Consider the following 19,349-nt stretch of genomic DNA (forward strand, 5'->3'; position numbering starts at 1 on the left):
TATGGAACAAATAGAGAAGATAGAAGTTGATGCACAAGATAACAAGCATGTAACTTATTTCTCTTGCTTAATTTTATTCATTTGGCGTTCAGCTGCTCCTGTCTAAACTGCATTCTGGAAGCAAACATTTGCTCAATCTGTTATTTTGACATCTTGCATAACAGGGATGTTTTGTAATTTCACATAATTTTTCAAGATGGGAAATTCACAAGTCACAGTAAGTACGTGAGAGAATATTTGAATTGTTGGAGGTTGTATTTGATCATTTTAGCCAATTATTACACAGATTACCGGTACCCTTTCTTGTGGACTCTTGCCCCTGGGTATCAATAATATTGTCTCACTTACAAAATTATGGCAAATTATGGTGGATCTTCTCAAAACTTTGTGTTTCCTCTTTAAAATACGTTTTAAACGCTTAACTTCACATTTGTTTATGTCTGTGATGTACATACTCTAGCCCTGACTCCTGTAGCTTGCTTTGCATCTTTGACATGCTCACCGGCCATCCACCTCACCCTTCTCTTCCAGATCCACTTCCTCATGATTCTCTCAGCAAACTGGGCCTACCTTAAGGATGCCAGTCAAATGCATGCCTACCAAGACATCAAAATGAAGGAAGAGCGGGAGCTGCAGGACATCACCTCTCGCTCAAAGGAATGCCTTAATTCCTACACATAAAGACTCAACCCCTCCAACACAAACGTACACACACACACACACACACACACACACACACACACACACACAAAGACACATGAGGCCAGCCAGTGTGGCCCTTATGGACCAAGACAATGCCCAGCTAATATATCCTGCCAACTGCCCTGACACTGTGCAGTACTAACCAGGCTCCAAACTAACCAATGCCTCTGTGTTGCTTCTGCACTAACTCACCAAGACGTGTTTGGGAACCGCTACTTTAGGTTTGTGTTGTCTGTAATTTCCTTTTTTTTTTTTTTGTCACTAGAAGAAAAAAAATAGTTTGATGTTCATTGGCTTTCTCTAGCCCTTTTTTAATACTAGTCTTTGCTGGTGAAGCTTAAGACATTGCACTATTCCTTTACAACAATTAACCAAGAAACATGTTTTACAGTCTTGCTTTGTTATTAATTCTTACCTGTGGTTGCAAGTTGTAACTGCTGAATGTATAGCATTTAATGAACTGTGGTGCAGTTTGCATTGGTTTAGGGGTGTAACTAAACGTCATGGTGCTGGTATCCAAACATGCATGTAGTGATTTGAGATTATCTTAAAAAATTGGCGAAAAAATAACCGGGACAATTGTGTAAATCGAAATGATTGAAACATTATTAATACAGACAAACTGTTTTTTCTTATAAATTTACTTCAAAATGCATTTAAATGAATGTATAAGGACAAAGAAAATTCAATGAAATGAAAATGATATTATTTTGTGAATACACTATTCATATTTTTCATTAAAACTGAAACAACACTTATTTGCTAAATGTTTTAATTATTTCACTGTATTTCCTCGAGAGATTAAATGTGAAACCCCACCATAATTGCAGACTGCACCAATGGTCTTGGCCCAGTTCATATTAAATATACAGATAATTAAAGGCCTTGAATGTTATGCAAGAAATCAACCATAGATTTGATACCACAAGGAAATGGATGACCTCTGAAATACAATTCATTGTAAAAAAAAAAACAAAAAAAAAACAACTTGATTGTGCTTTTGAACCTAGTATATGCATATGCATTCTAACTACATTATCATTTTTTCTGATCTCAGTTTTAGATTTGAATATCCATTGTACATCTATATAAAAGCTAGAACTTCCATGGCCTATATTAACACTACCTCATCTGTGAACTATGGAACACTGGAGCAAGCAACACGTCTCCTTGTAAAACCATAGGTGAGAAATTCAACTCTACTGCTCTAACATCTCTCACATGTATGTATCAGGTTAGCCGTCCAGTCAACCAACCACATGTCAAGAGGACCTCTGTATTACTTTCAATTCATGGTAACGCCAAAAGTAACTGATGTGAACATCTGCCAAGTAAGAATAGGAGTTGAGTGACAAGTCCGGTCCCTTTCTATTCCTTAAAGCAAATCAAAAGCATACCTTTACCAGAGAAATGCTTTCAGCTAACAATCTGTTATACCGACTCAGCAATCTTATCAAAGTTGTTGAAAAAGAAAGAGTATTGACAGATGCAGCCAGTGTTGTTCCGTGTGTTGGTGCAGTAAGAAACCATTTAGATCAACTGATCTTAAGAACTTGAAGGTATGAACAATGTACAATTTTATTTAGTTTTTGTAAGAAAGAATCTTTTTATATATAAATTCCTTTTAAGTACATCAGTTCTTGATGTACGACTGTCATTAAACTCATGTAATCCTTCTTTCCTGTTAGTTGACTTACAGGGATATGCTGATGTTTCTTTGTTGCATGAAGATGTGTTTCCGGAGTTACACAAATTATTTAGTCATGTATAGTGACTTTAGTAGTAGGCAGTGTTTGCCTCTTTCCTATTTTCTTACCTTAAAATAATCAGTTTAAGACTTGAGCTCAGTTGTTATAGATGCTTTTTTAAGGTTATTTTAATCAAAGTTATATGAATGTCCATTAGTCTTACCTTGACTTTTCAGATTGTCAAGGGCTTCCTGAAGCTGAAATCATTTGCGTTGAAAATAACAGTACCCTTCAGCAACTGGTATTCGAACAATTGTATAGCAATCCAACTTTTTAATTTTAGCCAAAGTGAAAACATCACTGTGACTCAGTATTTTTTCTGCAAATATTTAGTAACTGATGAAGCGCAGACCATTCCACAGGTGTACAGTGCTCAAGCAGAAAAATTGGTAGATGTCCTGTTAAGGTGCATCAGCTATCTTAATCTGCTGCCTGCCATTCTAAATGAACCAAAAAAAAAACCTGAACTGCTAACTATTGGTCATTGAGGAGAAAAATCCAACACATGCTTTACTGAAAACCCCTTTGACATTACACAACTGGCCTGTTCGCTGTTTTTTTATGAAAATAAACACCTGAAAAATGTACTTTGCAGTGGTGATTTATTTTTATTATTTTGTTTGACAAGAACGTCTTACAATGATTTGGTCACTGTGATTTATTATATGACAATGACAAAACAAAATGTAAACAGTAATTGTCTGTTAAAAACAATGCAGAGACCTTTTCTAATTTCAGGTTTATAATAAGTAGATCACCAGAAATCTTCTTCATCATCATCATCCTTGTGTGAAAATACTGCAATGCTGGCAAAACAAAAACAAGTTAATTAGTAAAAGCCTCCTGAAACAAGAAATCAAACACAAAGCCAAAAATAATAGTATTCTCAGTTGACTCCTCCTTAGACAACTAGAACAAACAACAAGATATGAAAAGGACCAAGAGACAAGAATAATGAAAAAAAATTGAATGTTTTGGGGAGAGGATTATGTAGGCTTATATTTATTAAAGTTCCCTGAGGCAACAGTGTAACTTCTGAATTTTATATGTGAATGAAGCAGACAGTTTCTTGAATCTATTTTGCCACTGGCCAGGAGTTACCTATTCTCTTTCTCCTCCGACAAACTATTGGACTCTGGGCTCTCATGCCGGTCCTCCTCTCTTCCAGGACCCTGCCAGCCAAACACCAAGTTAAACACACAGATCAGCTGCTGCAACAATGCTGGAGAGACATGGGGTCTACTAAGCAATAAACACACGTGGTGGCTGTAGGTCACCTGCGCATGCTGCTTCTCTCTTGCTTCTAAAACTATCTTCATGTATTTCTCCAAAGGGTTTTCAACAGGGACTTTGGACTCCTCTGTATAGTTATCTGCTCCTTCCTGTCCCCCATCCTCAGTTCCTGTTTCCAGTTCCTCCGCATGCCGTGCCTGCTCCGTCTGTTCCACCAGCTGGTCATGCACAGATACGGTCAGACTGTCTTCATAGTAGTAATAAATGTGTCAGGGTCAGAAAAGCATGATTACCATATCTCTCTCTTTCTCCAGTCTCTCCAGTTCCTTCAACTCCCGCTCTCTTGCTTCCTCTTGCTCTCTTTGCCTCAGTTCTTGTTTCTCTTTCCTTTCTCTCTCCCACGTCTGTTCCTCATATTTACTTTCTGATTCTGAGGAAAGTTCACCCAATATTTGTGGATCTTCTGCAAAATAATAGGGCAGTGGTAATGATAAATGTTACTTTTGCTGGTTGTGACTTCTATCAACTCAAGTAAGATTTTTTTTTTTTATTTTGGTGCAAAATAACAACACAATTGTCTCAAGACATTTTACATGTACAGCAACTCTATACCTCATTCTCTAAAATTATTTACAAAAATTCCACCATGAGCAAGCACTTGGCGACAACAGCGAGGCAAACCTGCATTTTTACCAGGCAGAAACCTGAGCTTTGAGTGGGGCAGCCTTTTGCCTCGACCGGTTGAGGTAAAAAGACACGAGAGAAGGACAGAGAGATAGAAGAAAAGAGTGTGATAGGGGCCGAGTGGGTATAAGGGTTGGGAGGGACAGGCACAAATGATCGGATCACAATTTAGTAACCTGTAGCTGCCTACAGTTGTACACATGAGAGATCAATGAGACTGATGACTTTGCCACACAGTGCATGCAGAACTCACCCACTTGGCCGTGTGAGTCTAGCAGGGCTTCAGGGAGGTCCTGTGGGTGGGAGACGGAGGGGCCATCAGGGGCCTCCTTAGGGAGAGGGACGGCAGTGTCCAGGAGAAGCTCTGGAATGTGGCCGGGTTCTAGAGGGAGACACACACACAAAGGGAGCTTTTATGCTCCACTATAATGCAACAAGGCCAGAGGACCAGCAAAGAATACATAATCAGCTGCCCTTCATCTTCACCATTGTGCAGGGCCACTGAAAGGACACTTTGGAGGCCAGTCACAAACTCATTAAAAAACAGCCTGTCTAAAATCCAAATCCATACTGGATGTGCTCCATTTTCTTATGCAGTTTGAAGGACAACTAAAATAAAATGCTCTACAAGGAAAAAAAGAGACTAACCACAATCATTTTCTTTGAAATTCTTTACAAGAAATACTTTGCTAGATATAATTGTCCTATAACTCAAAATTTGCCAAAGTTAGCTGATAAACCGTAACCCTTGGAAAACACAAAATTAAAATGTCCATTTTCACAACTGAAGTGTACAGGCGAATCACTTTAAGAATTCTACAACAATATAAACCATGACTGAGGCAAAACACTGTCAATTTAAAAATCTGTTGCCACAGCTGAGGCCGTGTGATGATGGGAAAGTACAAAGCTCTCGCCAGTGAATTAGCTTTATCATTTTGAACTGTTGTCAACAACAGCTCGCCGATGCTGGCCATTTTAAGGGAACTGATAGGAAAACATGTTCAGATAAATTTCCAGGACTTTTGGCCTTTCCCTCTAATTTCCATAACTAGAAAAGGTATACATTTGTAATGTGGAATCCTGAAGTTAAAAGGACTAAGATAAAAATACAGGTGGTTGCTGTAATCATCCCCTCAAGATTAATTTACATATGAGTTATGTTGAATGTACATGCAGGCTATAAAATATATTTACTGTGTCTCAATTTTAGCCCTCTCATAACAGTGAACATTAAAATAGGATTCTCATAGAACAAAACTGTGTTGAACAGTAAGGTAATAACACTAAATATTCAAAAAAAAAAAAAAAAAAAAAAATCACCTGACGAAGTTCCAGTGAGATCTTCAATCTTTATCTCTTCAGGCTGTGGTGAAGACCCCAAGCTGCAAAAGACAAGATGGAGTTTCAGTGCAGTAATGAGCGCATTAATATTCATTGTCATTCTTTGAAAAAAAAGGCACAAATATACTGCATTGTCCTTGCAAAGACAAAGCCAGATGGTACCTGGGTGAGTTTCGCGCAGTGCTTTTGAGCTGAGGACTGCGGGGCGGACTGAGCTCAGAGGAAGAGTCACCTGAGGTTGACACTTTGTCATGGGGGGCAGGAAAGAGCCCCCTGTCTGCTGACAGGTCTGAGAATGGCAAAGAAACCACCACCTCAAATAAAGACAAGACTGACATGCAACAAAATAACATCCAATCAAAACACAGAGGGCTGTTTTTTCAATCTTTACATGGATCTGATATATGTTTCAAATACTCAAAAATAATCCAAAAAAAAAATGTTTATCTTCCTGCAGTTAAAGGGGTCATTCTTTACAATATTGTCAGGATAAGGCGTTCATTGAAGGTACCTTCCACGCTCTCTTTCTGAAGCTTTTTCGTGGCAGTAGAGTACGGAGAGGACGACAATCGTCGAAATTCAGGCGACTGCTCACCCTGTGCTTGATTGTCTCTTAGAAAGAGTGGTTCCGTAAGTGAATGGAGACTATGATCACTGAAGAGGCCTGAGGACTTGGACTGGTTTTGATCTTTTGAGAAAGCCAATCTTGGCTTGGAGGCTTGGTGGGGGTCCCTGCTGTCATAAGGTGCTTGAGAAAGAGTTTTGGTAGTTGGAGAAAAGCTTGATCTGTAAAACATCTTAGACTGATGGGGTGAGTAGTGAGAATCTTGTTTCCTCGGAGGAGATTCAGGACGATGTGAAGGACGTGCAAAGGAAAGAGGTCTTGGGGGAAGCTTGAGTGAGATGACGGCTGGCACTGCCATCTGCTGGTATCTTCTGTATGCTTCCTCCATAGTCTCAGCCTCCCTCTTCAGCTCAAGAATCCGAGCCCTAGCCTCAGCCACTAGCTCCGTGTTGGACTCTTGAGAACCACTCCAAGGCAACTTGTTTTCTTGCGAGGGTCCATCTTCTACACCAACATCCCCGCAACCCTTCCTGGTCCTCAGTGCAGTGCGGTCAACATAGATCTCAGGAGACACCAGATTGTCAGCACTGAACTCTAGCACTGAGCGATCGACAATAGATGGCTTGGGGTTACGCAGCACTTCATTCTCAAGAGCTGCCGTTATCACAGAGATAACACACAAGAGATGGAAGGAGAAGAGGCAAAGAAGAGGGAAGTTATCATCTAAAGATAAAGACCCACCACCATGAAAGTAGCATGCAACTAGAGAAAGGCATATTCTCTGCTAATTTGACAAACAAGTACCTATGATAAGTAATTATTGCAACAGTTTTGTTTTTTGCAAAACTAGTTTAAGATTTCCTTTACACATGTGTAGGATTTCCAAACTAATTTGAGCCCAACATTGTTTATAAAAACAAAGTACCGCATTACAGTAACTCAATTCCACCTTATCCTTCTCTAATTAAAACACATCACAGTAATATTTTTCCGTAATTAAAAACTGGTGCGCACAACAGACGTGCTACTTCACCATGAATTGCACTCATTATATTGTAAAACTGTAATTACACCTCAGGGTAAGGTTTAGAGAAATGTGAATGACTACACAAATTTTGTTGACATATTTCACATTTTCTGGGTGTTTCAGGAATGTTCATCTAAGAAAAATTAAATGTAATGAATGACCAAGCTGACTCATCTCTCGAAGAAGTGGCACACATGCATTTCTAGTCACGGGGCACCTTGATGTGTTTGACGAAGCTGCATCTTAAGGTCCTCAACATGATCCGTCATCCACTTTAACTTATCCTCATACTCCATCAGCTGCTGATGGAGCTGACCGCATCGCTCCACCTGCCGAGAAGAACAGCAGAACGTAATAGTATGAGTTACTAGATGAGTTACTACAAGCAAATCTCCACAGGAAGCCATAAAATGCTGTTTGCATTTTTCCCCACACTCAGTGAGAGGGTAAGAATTGGCCGACCTCACTCTGGAGCTGTGCCTGCAGCACCTGCTTCTGGTTGTCAAACTCTTCCTTATCCAGCCTGTGAGAGCCCTGCAGTCTCTGTAGCTCCATCTGCAAGGCGAGCTGCTCTTTGGAAGGCTTTCCCATGTCTAAGAGAGGGTTATTAGAATCATTCCAGTTCAGACAGGCAGTACCTATTCCTCACTCAGCTATTCCAGTGAGAAAAATAATCTGATGAAAAACCACTGGGTAATAGAAAGACATTGGTTTATATTTGAGATTTCTCATGGTTCAGCACATGGGACTTAAAAATGGAGAGAAGCCCAATCCTATGTGGACCATATCCTTGAAGATTACTTTTTTCCTCCAAGACAGGTAAAACATTGGCTGTCTGTTTCTGCTCCTCAAACCCTCTTCCTTCCCTGTTCTCAGTTCCCAGTTACATAACAGTGCAGCGAATACTCCGTCCCAAACTGCCTCTCACACAGCTCAATAAGTGGATTCAAACAAACTAATTAAATTTATGCAACTTAATAAGCAATACTTGATTCTGATACACAGGAATTTCAGGGTGAATCAAATATCTCTTTGGTGTTCCAAACATTAAAAGTAAAAAAAAAAAAAAAAACCAACTTCATTTGGTACAGCGAGTTGATCAGACAAATACAGCATCTCATGGGAACAGTAAGTGCTTCTCACCTGCATGGAGAAGCCGGTTTTCCTCCTGAGCTTCCTCCAACTGCTTTTTTAAAAGCTCAGCTTGGCTATGCAGCTGTGTTATCTCCCTTTTCAAACTGGGATAGTCACTAATGCTCTCTAGTCTTTCCCTCAACAGTTCCTGCTGCTGGCTCAACAGAGAATTCTGCTGCTGTGCTAAATCGAGCTCCACCTAGAAAGCACAAAAACACAGCCAACAAAGCAGCTGATATAATCACAACCAACCATATCGATTTATTGTACTGTATTCAGATTGCATCACTCACCTGCAGCCTGCTCTTCTCTGAACACACTCTACTGTGCTCATCTAATGTGGCATTAATTGCAGCTGACTCCTTTTGGATGCGAGCAGTTTCCACTGAGGGAAAGAGTGAATGTGACAATGATGTTAAAGTCAACAATCAGATGCTTTCACTTGCATTCATATTAACACTAACCTTTGTTTCTGCTCTCATTCTCTGATAGTTTCTCTGTTCTCTTGATGTACTCCTCCTTTAGCTCAAGCTGATACCTTACAGACAAGAATTTAAGACAATTATACTCCAACAGCAAAGATCTTAAAAAAGGAAATGTGGACTTTATGTAGCTGTTAGCATGTTTGTGTCACAAATGAATTTACTGATGTTTTGTCATAAGCTGCCTAAGAAAATAACATACACTCAAAATCAAAGCATTCCTTATTCTCTGTGTATAGTTTGTATTATTTCATAAGAACATATTAATACTCAGACATCTGACATCTCGACTGAGGTTGCCTCTTATTGGCAATTTCACGATGTGCGCCTGCCTTCCTGCTGTTTTCTGAATCATTATTCATGGCTCTCCTTGCAAATCCTTCTCCTTTACTACTATGGAGGATTGCTCTATGATCCAAAAAGACCAATTCTGATGGAAGTATCCATAAAGATATAAGGACAGCATGTTCGCCTGTATTTATTTTCAACTGTAATATATCTCCATTGTGTTTCATCTTTATATTTTTAATTTCATTATGAATGTATTCTTCTTAGGCGGCATGGTAGCGCCATGGTTAGCGCTTTGGCCTCACAGCATGAAGGACCCTGGTTTGATTCCAACAACGGGACCTTTCTGTGTTGAGTTTGTATGTTCTTCTCTGTGTCTGCATGGGGTTTCTCCCACAGTGCAAAAACATGCAGCAGGTTAATTGGGAACAATTGCCCCGAATGAGTGAATGGGTGTCTGGTCTTTGCAATTTAAACTGTCACAAATACTTCGGATCCAAAATGCCTAAATAATCAGCATCCTTTCTCCTGTTGAAATCATTGACACTTGAATGTGATGGGTCTGTTGCCCATGAAATTATCTAGCTTTTAATTCTATTTTTGTTTCAACTTCTTTACAAGAAATGTTGGTCTAACTTGTGGCCCTTATTCTTGATTGTGTTGTACAGTAAAAGATTTTATGTTCTGTCTAAAATAAAATACTGTGATTCTTTTTTGTGATTGTTATTCAGTTATTTAATCAGCTATGTTAAAAGGTTTACGAGATCAGCTTAAAAATGTTTAGGGTCAAAAGAACATGGTTGTCAGAATTTGCAAAAGTATGTTTCTTTCTTAGCCTCCTATAGTGTTATAGTGTCCATACAGGCCTCCCTAAGAAGTTGTTCAGAGGGTAAAGCTGATCCGGAATGTTGCTGCTCAAGTCCCAGGTAGTGCCGAGGAAAAGGCTAAAATCACTGTGACCCTTTAACTTCTTTCCAGCTATACAATTGATCAAAAAAGTGACTGAATTACTGCTAGTTTTATGCCGCACTGAATGGTTGTTTTAGCATAAATGCATATTTGATCTGCTGTTTGCTTATGAGCCATCTGAACTCCAAGCTCACTCCCCAGACACCTGGTTGTCTGCTCTCTGTCTCCAGAATCGAAGCCTCCAGTTTTTGCTGGCTGATGATTCGGTGTGCTGTTGCTTTTCATTACAACTGATTTGGAGATTTGATTCATTTCTGGCACTGCTTCCAATTTGTTTTTTTGACTGAATTCTTGTGCCCATTCTGGCCTACTTCTTTTTGTATATTCCTATAATCATTTTTAGGAATGTTTTAATTGTAATTAAATGCTATTTTTTTGTGTGCGTGTGTGTGTGTATGAACACACACACATGCACACACACGTGCACACACGGACGCATATAAATACATATACTTACTTCCAATTTCCATATACTTTTTCTTACCCATTCAGTGCTTTCTTGACTTTTTTTTTAACTGATTTTTTGAGGAGCCGTGATTTTTGCTTTCCTCTATTGTCATGTCAACAGCCTAAATGCAAAATATATCTTCTAGTTCCATGTTTTAAAAAGCATCAACTAGAATGACTTGGCAACAAGCAACAAAATTCTCAGGAATGTGTTTTCAAATACCTGCAAATAAAGTTATTTGGATTTTCTGGTTTCATTCACAATCAGGCTGATCAGAGGAACAATCTAATGACCTTGTTTGTATAACTGGACTATGCACTTAATATTCTTTGTCTTTGTTACTTTTGTCTCAATGAATCTTATGAGAATATAAGCCAAAATAAGATAGAGAAAGTGATAATGTTCACTGTTACAATACCTTGAAAGATCATCCTTTAACCTTTGGTCATATGTACTTTCCATTGTCTTCACAGCCAGTTCTCTTCTCCGCAGCATCTCTTCAGCATTCTTCAGCTTGTCTTCTTGAATCTCACAAGTCCTGTATTAACATTTTCTGTAAGTACTATTTTCCATGGCAATATCAGACATTACATTGAATTAAATATATGATATTTAATCTCTTACTTTTCAAATGCCTCCCTTTCCAGCCTGAACTCATTTTCTCTGGCGTGCAGTGTTTCGATTTCTTTCAGTACACTCTGCCTTTGCATGTAGATGTTTTTTTCTTCGATCTAAAAAGAAAAGGAAATTTTCATTAGAATAGAATAGAATAGAATAGAATAGAATAGAATAGAATGCATTTTTAATTGTCCCACTGTGGGGAAATTTCAAATCACTTCCAATTACTGACTCCATTTGACTAACACAAGTGGAGTTTCTGTCAATAAAAGGTCAGATGTCAAACACTTGCACAACAAGTGCACTCAAGCAAAAATGGACAGCACTTGTGTGAATGTACCTCTTGCTGTTTCTGCAATCTATCGATCGCATTTTTCTCCCGAATGCTCACTGTCTGTGCCTTCATGTCATAGGTCCTCTCCAGATCTCGTTTCAGCTTGTCAAACTCCCTCTGATACTGAGCCTTTTCTTCCATCTTAACCTTCGTGATTTCAACATCTTTAAAATGCTCCATCTTAACAGAAAACATAACCAGGGTATTAGCTGTATCAAAGACACTATTGATAGACTTGGTGGTATTTGTCTGAGGTACAAATGTGGCTGGCCTTCATACCTTTGCCACAATTTTTAAATCATGAACTGACCTTTGCTTTCATTTCAGCTTGCAACTGCATTTCCAGTTCTTTTCTATACGATGCCAGTTTCGACTCAAATGAAAACCATTTGTTTTCACCGCGACTGACGTTCTCATATTCCTTGTCAATCATTTTCATCTTCTCGACTGTTTGCAAAGAGGAAGAAAGAAAACAAAATTACTATGTTCAGCACTTCAGAATTAATTCAAACCAGTCAATAACAGACACCGCAGCATACCAAGAGACTCTCCGTAACTTGCTGGACTGGCTGTCTGAGTGTCTGCATCATGGCAATGGCCATGGGTGTGATGGTGTGTGAGCTGTGTTAGGAGATTGATTAAGAAGCCTGCTAAACAAAAGGAAAACATATTAGGGACATGAAATGCATGCAGATTTTATTGAAAGGAGGATAATAATAGACCTACCTTTATCACTGTTGTCTTTGGTCAGAGTCTGCAAATTAAAAAAAGACACACTGTTATTTATAATTAAAAACACCTGTGGCGCAGTGGTTAGCACTTCAACCTTTACAGCATGAAGGACCCTGGTTTGATTCCGACAAGGGGACCTATCTGTGTGGAGTTTTCATGTTCATGTGCCTGCGTGGGTTTCCTCGGGGCTCCCACAGTCCAAAAACATGCAGCAGGTTAATTTGAAAAAATTGTGAGAACTGCCCAGAATGAGTAAGTGAGTGAATTCTGTCTGTGTTTGTATGTGACCCTGCAATTGACTACTGATCTGTCCAGGGTGTACCCCACCTCTCACCCAATGACAGCTGGAGTAGGGTCCAGCACCCCCTGCGACCCAGAGTGCAGGGTGAGTGGTAGAAGATGGACGGATGGATGGATGGATGGAACACTTAGTATGCATTCATAAGGGCTGGGAAATACATCAATGTCTATTGAATGTCATGTGATACTGAGCAATGAGCAAAACCAAACAGTAATTATTAATACCATGTATTCCGCACAGAGGGTTATGGGAGGAGAGGTGACAGGAGCCAATTTTCAGGTACCATGTTGGTGATATGTGGTAGGGTTTATTGGTCAATTAAAGAGTTAAAAATAGATAAACAGCCATTCACTCTCTGCTGCACGGACAGAAAATTTGAGAGTTTCAGTAAACTTCCTGCGTTTTATGTTCTATGGAAAAGAACAAAACGTGCAGAGCCTGGAGAGAACCCATGCTGACACAGAGAGAATGTGCAAATACCTCATGCAAAGGCCACCAGAATCAAACCCCTGCTGGGAGGCAGGAGTACTGACTACTACCATTCTGTGTTAAAAAATTCTGAAAATATCCATATCCTGATCCATCAAAAGAGTTGAGCATGAGATGCTATTTATTTAGTGACCGATGCAAGATCGAAAACACATTGCATACACTGGCAATAATGTCGAGGCAGTTGCAAAAATATGATCAGGGAATTATCAAATTTGGGATTTTGTAAATGATGCTCAGTCAAAATCATTTTGAAAAAAATTCTGTGATATTGACACATTTATTAGAGGCTGCATGTGAACACTTTAACCCACAACCATGGTGATAAAATAATTTGCATTTTACTAAAGACAAAATTTTCAATGTTGGGTATTTGACTTCTGGATGTTGATGACAATTTTCCCCATATTGCCCAGTCCTTTCAATAACAAACATGTGAATTACCAGGGATTTGTAGAGTTCTGACTGGGGGCCAATATTGAGGACACGAAGAAGGTCCTCTGTCTTGAGTACCTGGTGAAAAGGGGATTAAAAAGCATCATTTAAACTTTCTCAAATTGCACATTCCGTGAACATACCTGTTTACACTTCAATTTGCACTCTTTCTTTCAGCGCATCATGTGATTTTTTTTTCATTTCTTTGCACTGTTTAAAATTTCTCTGCACTGTTTATATCTTGTTGCAATATAATATGCTTGTTATTTATTTATTTACTGCTACCTGTATGGCTTCACTGTGGAGAGCAAAATAAGAGTTTCATTATACAGGGGAGAACGGTTCCAGATCGATTCAACTTTATTGTCAATACACATTTACAAGTACAGGGCAACAAAATGCAATTTATCTAACCAGAAGTACTAGAGAGCAGCAGGTGCAGATATAATAAATACATTAACAATATGTAAATTGTACATTACGTCATCAACAGCTGATTTACAGATAGTGTGCTATGAACATATTATTCAGATGAATACGTATATCAAATCTAGTACACTATAGACGGGAATCATGAACATCATTTGCAAGTACAATTGTACAGGTGATAGGTTATCCAATGTGACAACTTGCACTATGGATGTTTAATGTAACTTTAAAAGGGGCAGTAATGCTCACCTTCTCTTTGAACAGACAACTTTCCGGGCTGAACACAGAAAGTGTGTACTCGTACCCAGACCTCCGGAGGTGATCCGCCACGATTGAGTTGCAGGCAGAGAGCAGCAGGGTGTCACATTTATCAGGGACGGACGGGGACGGGGGTTTTAACTCCTGGATGAGTTGGTTACGCAGTTGAGTCTGAATCGGAGAGAGTCGGTGAACAACAATAGCAACGGCGGAAGGTAGGTAAGTATGCGCAACATTAGCCAACGGAGCTTACTTTTAATGTATTTAGCACTCCCTTCTCTTTAAACGTGTGGTAAAGCCGATTCCTCAGTTCGTCGGCGGATAAAGTGTCCTCTTTTGCCGCAAACATCGCTGCCGGTGTTCGGTGGTCCTGAAAGAGGACAAACGCAAGTAAGCGCTTGGACTAAAATGGCAAAGAAAACAGTAATAATCCTCTTCCAACAAATTGAGCTAATACCGGGCTTTATTCGTCCTTTCTACGGTGGCATTTTTGCCTAGTTGTTTACATAATCTACATATGTGCCCCGTAGATTTAAATCCACCCGTCAACGGAAACGCTACGTCCTGTTGGCTAATGGTTATGACGTCACAAGAAACGTCAATCACTTTCATTACAATTTAAGCATTTATTATATTTTAAAGAAATATATTTTCTATGGGACCCCGTTTCAAAAGACAGCTTTTGGTTAACACTCAAATGGCAAATAAAATATATAACTTATATTGATAGATATTTGACTGCTGGATTATTACGTCATTTCTTCGCGACTGCTTTCGCCGCTCTCCAGGAAGTGAATCTAGCAGGTAAACAGAAGTCGCTGACATTGAATCTGAATTCTGTTTAGCATTTCTTTACTTTGTTTTTGCCATTTTTATGTCATGTAATACCTGCTTTAGCTGCATTGTTATCGAATAACTCGCTAAGCGTGTCAGGAGTGCGTTGGCACACGGTAGCTTGCTCGGTAAGCGCTTCAGATACAGTCATTGACACATCAATGCAAACATATCAGTGCTCACCTATTTGTTTTGTTTTGTTTTTGACTGCAGGAAAGTGCTATTGAGGTAGACAGAAACAGAAAATAATGTCTGGAAGTTTTTACTTTGTCATGGTTGGTCATCATGACAATCCAGTGTTTGAGATGGAGTTCTTACCAGCGGGGAAGCCCGAATCTAAAGTAAGTTGTACCTCTTCGTCGAATTGTCTTTCAGTGCAATTCTTTTTAACTTCTGAAATACCACTGGCTTTGCAATTAATAAAGTAAGAGTCATATTATCCTAGAAACAAGTGACAACTTACCCCTCCTGATCCTTTTGATTATATCTGTTGATTACCTTTTTTTTTTAACCACAGGATGACCATCGTCACTTGAACCAATTCATCGCACATGCTGCCCTGGATTTGGTGGATGAAAACATGTGGCTTTCTAACAATATGTATTTAAAAACTGTGGATAAGTTTAACGAATGGTTTGTTTCAGCGTTTGTCACAGCAGGACATATCCTTTCTCCCACGTTTCATAAAATTGCTCACTTACGTTCTAGAATGGTAATTGTCAGTAGACAGTTGTTGGGGAAAAATATCCTAATTTGATCTGTTGGCCTCATGTATCAGTGACATAAGTTCTCACTTAAAACTGTTGATTTTCCCTAATGATTTGCATACATATCAGATTCATCATGCTCCATGATGTGCGACAAGAGGACGGAATCAAGAACTTTTTTAATGATGTGTATGATTTATACATTAAGGTAAGTTATCCTGTGGTCAAACTTCATCAAAGGCATGGGTTTCTTTTCTTCAAGTGTTGTAAGTTATGTAACATTCCTTTTGTCCTCCAGTTTGCAATGAATCCCTTTTATGAAATCAATGCACCGATGCGCTCCACGGCTTTTGAGAGGAAAGTACAGTTCCTGGGAAAGAAACATCTCCTGAGTTAAATACCTCACTTCCATAAGACTGGAACATATGCTATCTACAAACATTATTTGTATGTCTATATACCTGAGTTCTGTCGATGTTTTACAAATGTTTATTTGCAACTAATACATTTTGAATTATGTGTCTCGTCTGATGTAGTTTTTCAATCAATATTTTGCAAACCTTTGTGCATGCAAAGTTTTGAAATGAGATTATTTCAAGCAAGAAAAATATCAAAAATTATAAAAATGCATTGCCTACATTTTTGTTTCCTATAAAGTGTGTACTTATCTCAGGCTTGACTCTTCCTTTTGGCTGTTCTCTTCAGGGGTTGCCACTGCAAGTCATCTGCCTGCATCTAACCCTGTTCTCTGCATCCTCAACCCTCGCATGAGGCTTGACTGGTTTTGATATTTTGTATCATGCTGTTTGTAAGCAGAGCAGCAGTATCTAAAGTCATCAGTTCAGCTCAAACTTCCTGGCAATGAATCAAGGTCAAAACTCTTTCAATTTTGCTTGGTTTGAAATGAAAATCAGTTGCACAGTTTTGGTCTGAATAGACAAAGTGAAAAAAGTGGCAAATAAGTATCATTTAACACTTGATAAAGATATTAAATTTTACATACAAAAAGTAGTTCAAAAGAAATACAAAAATTAAAGCAATAAATCCAAATAATTGGGGAAGATTCTTTACTCAGTGGGCAGCATTTCATCACACTTTTCTCCAGGAAATGTCTCCTATCATTTAAATCCGTGAGTAACAAGATAAAAACATTTTACAAAATGTTTGAAACTAAGTTTCCAGAAACTAAAGTACACCAGATGCCATGCTAACCTAACATATCAGGGATTGATTCCCTCAGTGCTTTAAGCACGTAAGCCTAATGTAGTTATTATGCAGTAATGTACACAAACAAGAAAAAAACCCTTTATTGTTAGTCACACAAGTTAAGTGCCTTAGCTTATTTTTGATTCAAAGTAATCAGGTTATTGAACTGCATAAATTGCAGGTGTATAGACAATTTATTTGTTCCCTAACATTTGGAGGCAATATTTACACTCCAAGCAAGAAAACATTTGAATTTGTGGTCACACGATGAGTTTGCCTGGCAACAAAAAGACAACCATTTGAGAGGGAAATGAAACCAGTTCTGTTGCTGTATTTTTAGGTACCCTCAGGGAGAGTGACGCCAACATAAAATGTACTATTACCCTTTTAGAGTCTGACCTTAGAAGTAGAGCAGACCTACATTATTGTTTTAGTGCTTTTATAGTGAGACTAGGACAAATTTGTAGTGCTGAGTGTAGTCTCTGATCCTAACTATTACAAGCATTACCAAACCTTTTATGGTACAATAGATCAAATGTTCATCTGCATCATTTCTTTTTTAAATAGGATGATCTTACATGTGGCACAGCCTCATCACACAATCAGCATCATGACAAGTCAACATTAGTGATGATGGCCTGATGTTATGAACAGCAAGTGGCAACAGAACGAGGCTTTCTATGAAGCTTGACTGTGTCTGTTGGGATGAGGTGGTCCGTTCTCTCATCCACTGCCAAAACTCTACGGACTGCTTCCTCAAAGGCCACTGCGACATTGGTTGCATCCTTGGCACTGGTTTCAAAATAGGGAAAGTTGCCATTTTCCTGGCACCACTGCTGAGCCTGCTCAGCGGACACCTGCCTCTCTGTCACGTCCAGTTTGTTCCCCAATACCACAAATGGAAACTTCTCTGGTTCCTTGACATCTGCGTAATAGATGAACTCCTTCTTCCAGTTGCCTAGGTTAAGGAAACTCTGGTTGTCATCAACACTGAAGGTGAGCAAACAACAGTCAGACCCTCGATAGAAAGGAGTCCTCAGACTGCGGAAGCGCTCCTGACCAGCCGTGTCCCAGATTTGTAAGGTTACCTGGTGGCCATCTACCTCCAGGTCCTTATTGAGGAACTCCACACCGATTGTGTGGAAAAGATGGGCGTCAAACTTGTTTGTGACATAACGATTCATAATGGAGCTCTTGCCTACACCACCATCACCCAGCAAGATGACTTTAAGCAGGGATGTTTTGGTTGTCATGGCTGTTCAAGCCTGTTCTTCCTCTGTGCTGAATAACCTGTAAAATACAGTAAGTTATTTCTCAGCAGCAGAAAAACTACACCACAGTGCTTCTCTGTTAAATAGTCCGAGATACCAACATTAGACAAAACTACGATCTGCAGGTTTGGTAAAAGCTCTGTGGTTGCACCTTTTTGACTCACCCCTGATTGATTTTGGCCTCCCCCACTTTTCCAAATCATGTGCTACAGACCCTGGTCCACGATCACATGCTAGTTTGATTAATGTTGATGTAAAGAGCCAAGTCGTTGAACTGGCTGTAACATAATGACGAACAATCAAGTTCCCGAGAAAGAAATAGCACAAGAATGCAGTTACAGCTGATCAACATCGTAACGTGCGAGAGGTGGCGGCTAACGCACGTCTCACAATATTACACTTGAGCTTTTTCTGTGCAAATCCCCAGTTATTTGGCTTAAATGAAATTTCAGGTTGCGTAACGAATCGTTGCAACGCACAAAAAGGCTAATAAGATAACTGAATAAACTTGAGGGTCTGTCAGCTACCAAAGTTAGTGAACACAAGATAGGTAAACAAGGCAACACAACAGGAGTTAGGTTTAGTGCTTCATTAGCTAACTCAATATTGTCTCAAGTTTATTCTAGCATAACATTTCCTGTAACGTACCTTCCCTTTCGGGGCTGGACGTGACGGTCCAACGGGGTGAAAACCGCAGTAAAAACTGTAAAATATGTTGTGCATACGTCGTGTTTGACAGCTTCACGTCGTGGCTTTGCTGGAGAGACGGCACCGTCCGTTCCCTTTCTGTATACTCCAAAGGTACGGCGCTAACGCGGCTAGCTGATAATAGCTAACGATCGCTGAACTGCACGGACAACAGCGTCTGGTCGTATGATCTTGTCACAAAGAACCGACCAATGAGCGTGTCCGATTTGTCGCCACAAGAGGGCGACGTCTAGTTGTGATGCAGTAAACGCGTACTGGTATTCACAGTGTGACAGCCGTCCATGAAATTTATGGTGGCATTATCTCAGAATAATTATCATATCACCTTGCACTTTGTCCAATGTATGATATTATTCCCTTCACTTTCATTCTGATATTTTTCAATTGTGCTGAGTTGCAGAAA

At 39.4% G+C, this 19,349-nt stretch overlaps 4 protein-coding genes across 8 annotated transcripts in view; 2 read left to right on the forward strand and 2 right to left on the reverse strand.

Annotated features, from left to right (window-relative positions):
- The window catches only part of gpm6bb (glycoprotein M6Bb), a 35,604-nt gene extending 32,567 nt beyond the window's left edge, over nt 1-3,037 (forward strand). The window contains exon 7 of the mRNA XM_086145609.1: nt 532-3,037. Coding sequence (XP_086001735.1) covers nt 532-681 — 150 coding nt within the window. The 3' untranslated portion in view covers nt 682-3,037. The remainder of the gene's footprint in view (nt 1-531) is intronic.
- Nucleotides 3,036-14,794, reverse strand: ofd1 (OFD1 centriole and centriolar satellite protein). Of its 2 annotated transcripts, none has more exons than XM_086145607.1 (23): nt 14,678-14,794; nt 14,474-14,590; nt 14,212-14,391; nt 13,543-13,611; nt 12,303-12,330; nt 12,116-12,226; nt 11,887-12,023; nt 11,583-11,756; nt 11,249-11,355; nt 11,043-11,162; nt 8,902-8,975; nt 8,731-8,822; nt 8,447-8,636; nt 7,766-7,896; nt 7,521-7,632; nt 6,223-6,930; nt 5,874-6,000; nt 5,691-5,752; nt 4,621-4,749; nt 3,977-4,146; nt 3,728-3,901; nt 3,552-3,622; nt 3,036-3,256 (listed from the first exon to the last, which is right to left on the reverse strand). In XM_086145607.1, exons 2-23 carry the CDS (start codon nt 14,567-14,569, stop codon nt 3,205-3,207), a joined length of 3,114 nt encoding a protein of 1,037 aa, XP_086001733.1. In that variant the 5' UTR covers nt 14,570-14,590; nt 14,678-14,794; the 3' UTR covers nt 3,036-3,204. The 2 variants fall into 2 exon arrangements, with proteins under 2 accessions (XP_086001733.1, XP_086001734.1); XM_086145608.1 differs by having other exon boundaries at nt 12,116-12,223; nt 14,678-14,793.
- Nucleotides 14,338-16,306, forward strand: trappc2 (trafficking protein particle complex subunit 2). 4 transcript variants are annotated; one of them, XM_086145616.1, is made up of 5 exons: nt 14,338-14,435; nt 15,268-15,395; nt 15,572-15,714; nt 15,882-15,969; nt 16,060-16,306. In XM_086145616.1, exons 2-5 carry the CDS (start codon nt 15,303-15,305, stop codon nt 16,156-16,158), a joined length of 423 nt encoding a protein of 140 aa, XP_086001742.1. In that variant the 5' UTR covers nt 14,338-14,435; nt 15,268-15,302; the 3' UTR covers nt 16,159-16,306. The 4 variants fall into 4 exon arrangements, with proteins under 4 accessions (XP_086001742.1, XP_086001741.1, XP_086001738.1 ...); XM_086145615.1 differs by having other exon boundaries at nt 14,400-14,439; XM_086145612.1 differs by lacking the exon at nt 14,338-14,435 and adding an exon at nt 14,991-15,024.
- A 505-nt stretch (nt 16,307-16,811) lies between these two features.
- On the reverse strand, nt 16,812-19,111 carry rab9a (RAB9A, member RAS oncogene family). The gene is made up of 2 exons (XM_086145611.1): nt 18,887-19,111; nt 16,812-18,257 (listed from the first exon to the last, which is right to left on the reverse strand). Exon 2 carries the CDS (start codon nt 18,218-18,220, stop codon nt 17,612-17,614), a length of 609 nt encoding a protein of 202 aa, XP_086001737.1. The 5' UTR covers nt 18,221-18,257; nt 18,887-19,111; the 3' UTR covers nt 16,812-17,611.
- Nucleotides 19,112-19,349: the final 238 nt, after the last annotated feature.

Source organism: Fistularia commersonii, chromosome 4 (genome assembly GCF_037954325.1).
Source record: "Fistularia commersonii isolate RoL2024-O1a breed Wild chromosome 4, RoL_Fcom_v1.0, whole genome shotgun sequence".
NCBI classification, from domain to species: Eukaryota; Metazoa; Chordata; class Actinopteri; order Syngnathiformes; family Fistulariidae; genus Fistularia; species Fistularia commersonii.

Bases quoted from the DNA above. Each gene is read 5' to 3' on its own strand.
- ofd1 (XM_086145607.1), bottom strand. From the start codon at position 14,569: ATGTTTGCGGCAAAAGAGGACACTTTATCCGCCGACGAACTGAGGAAT. The intron at 6,931-7,520 runs GTGCCCCGTGAC...TGATAACGGCAG, and splicing joins GCTTCGTCAAACACATCAAG to CTCTTGAGAATGAAGTGCTG. The intron at 3,902-3,976 runs GTAATCATGCTT...GTGCATGACCAG, and splicing joins TGGAGAAAGAGAGAGATATG to CTGGTGGAACAGACGGAGCA.
- trappc2 (XM_086145616.1), top strand. From the start codon at position 15,303: ATGTCTGGAAGTTTTTACTTTGTCATGGTTGGTCATCATGACAATCCA. The intron at 15,715-15,881 runs ACATATCCTTTC...AATGATTTGCAT, and splicing joins TCAGCGTTTGTCACAGCAGG to ACATATCAGATTCATCATGC. The intron at 15,970-16,059 runs GTAAGTTATCCT...TTTGTCCTCCAG, and splicing joins TGTATGATTTATACATTAAG to TTTGCAATGAATCCCTTTTA.
- rab9a (XM_086145611.1), bottom strand. From the start codon at position 18,220: ATGACAACCAAAACATCCCTGCTTAAAGTCATCTTGCTGGGTGATGGT.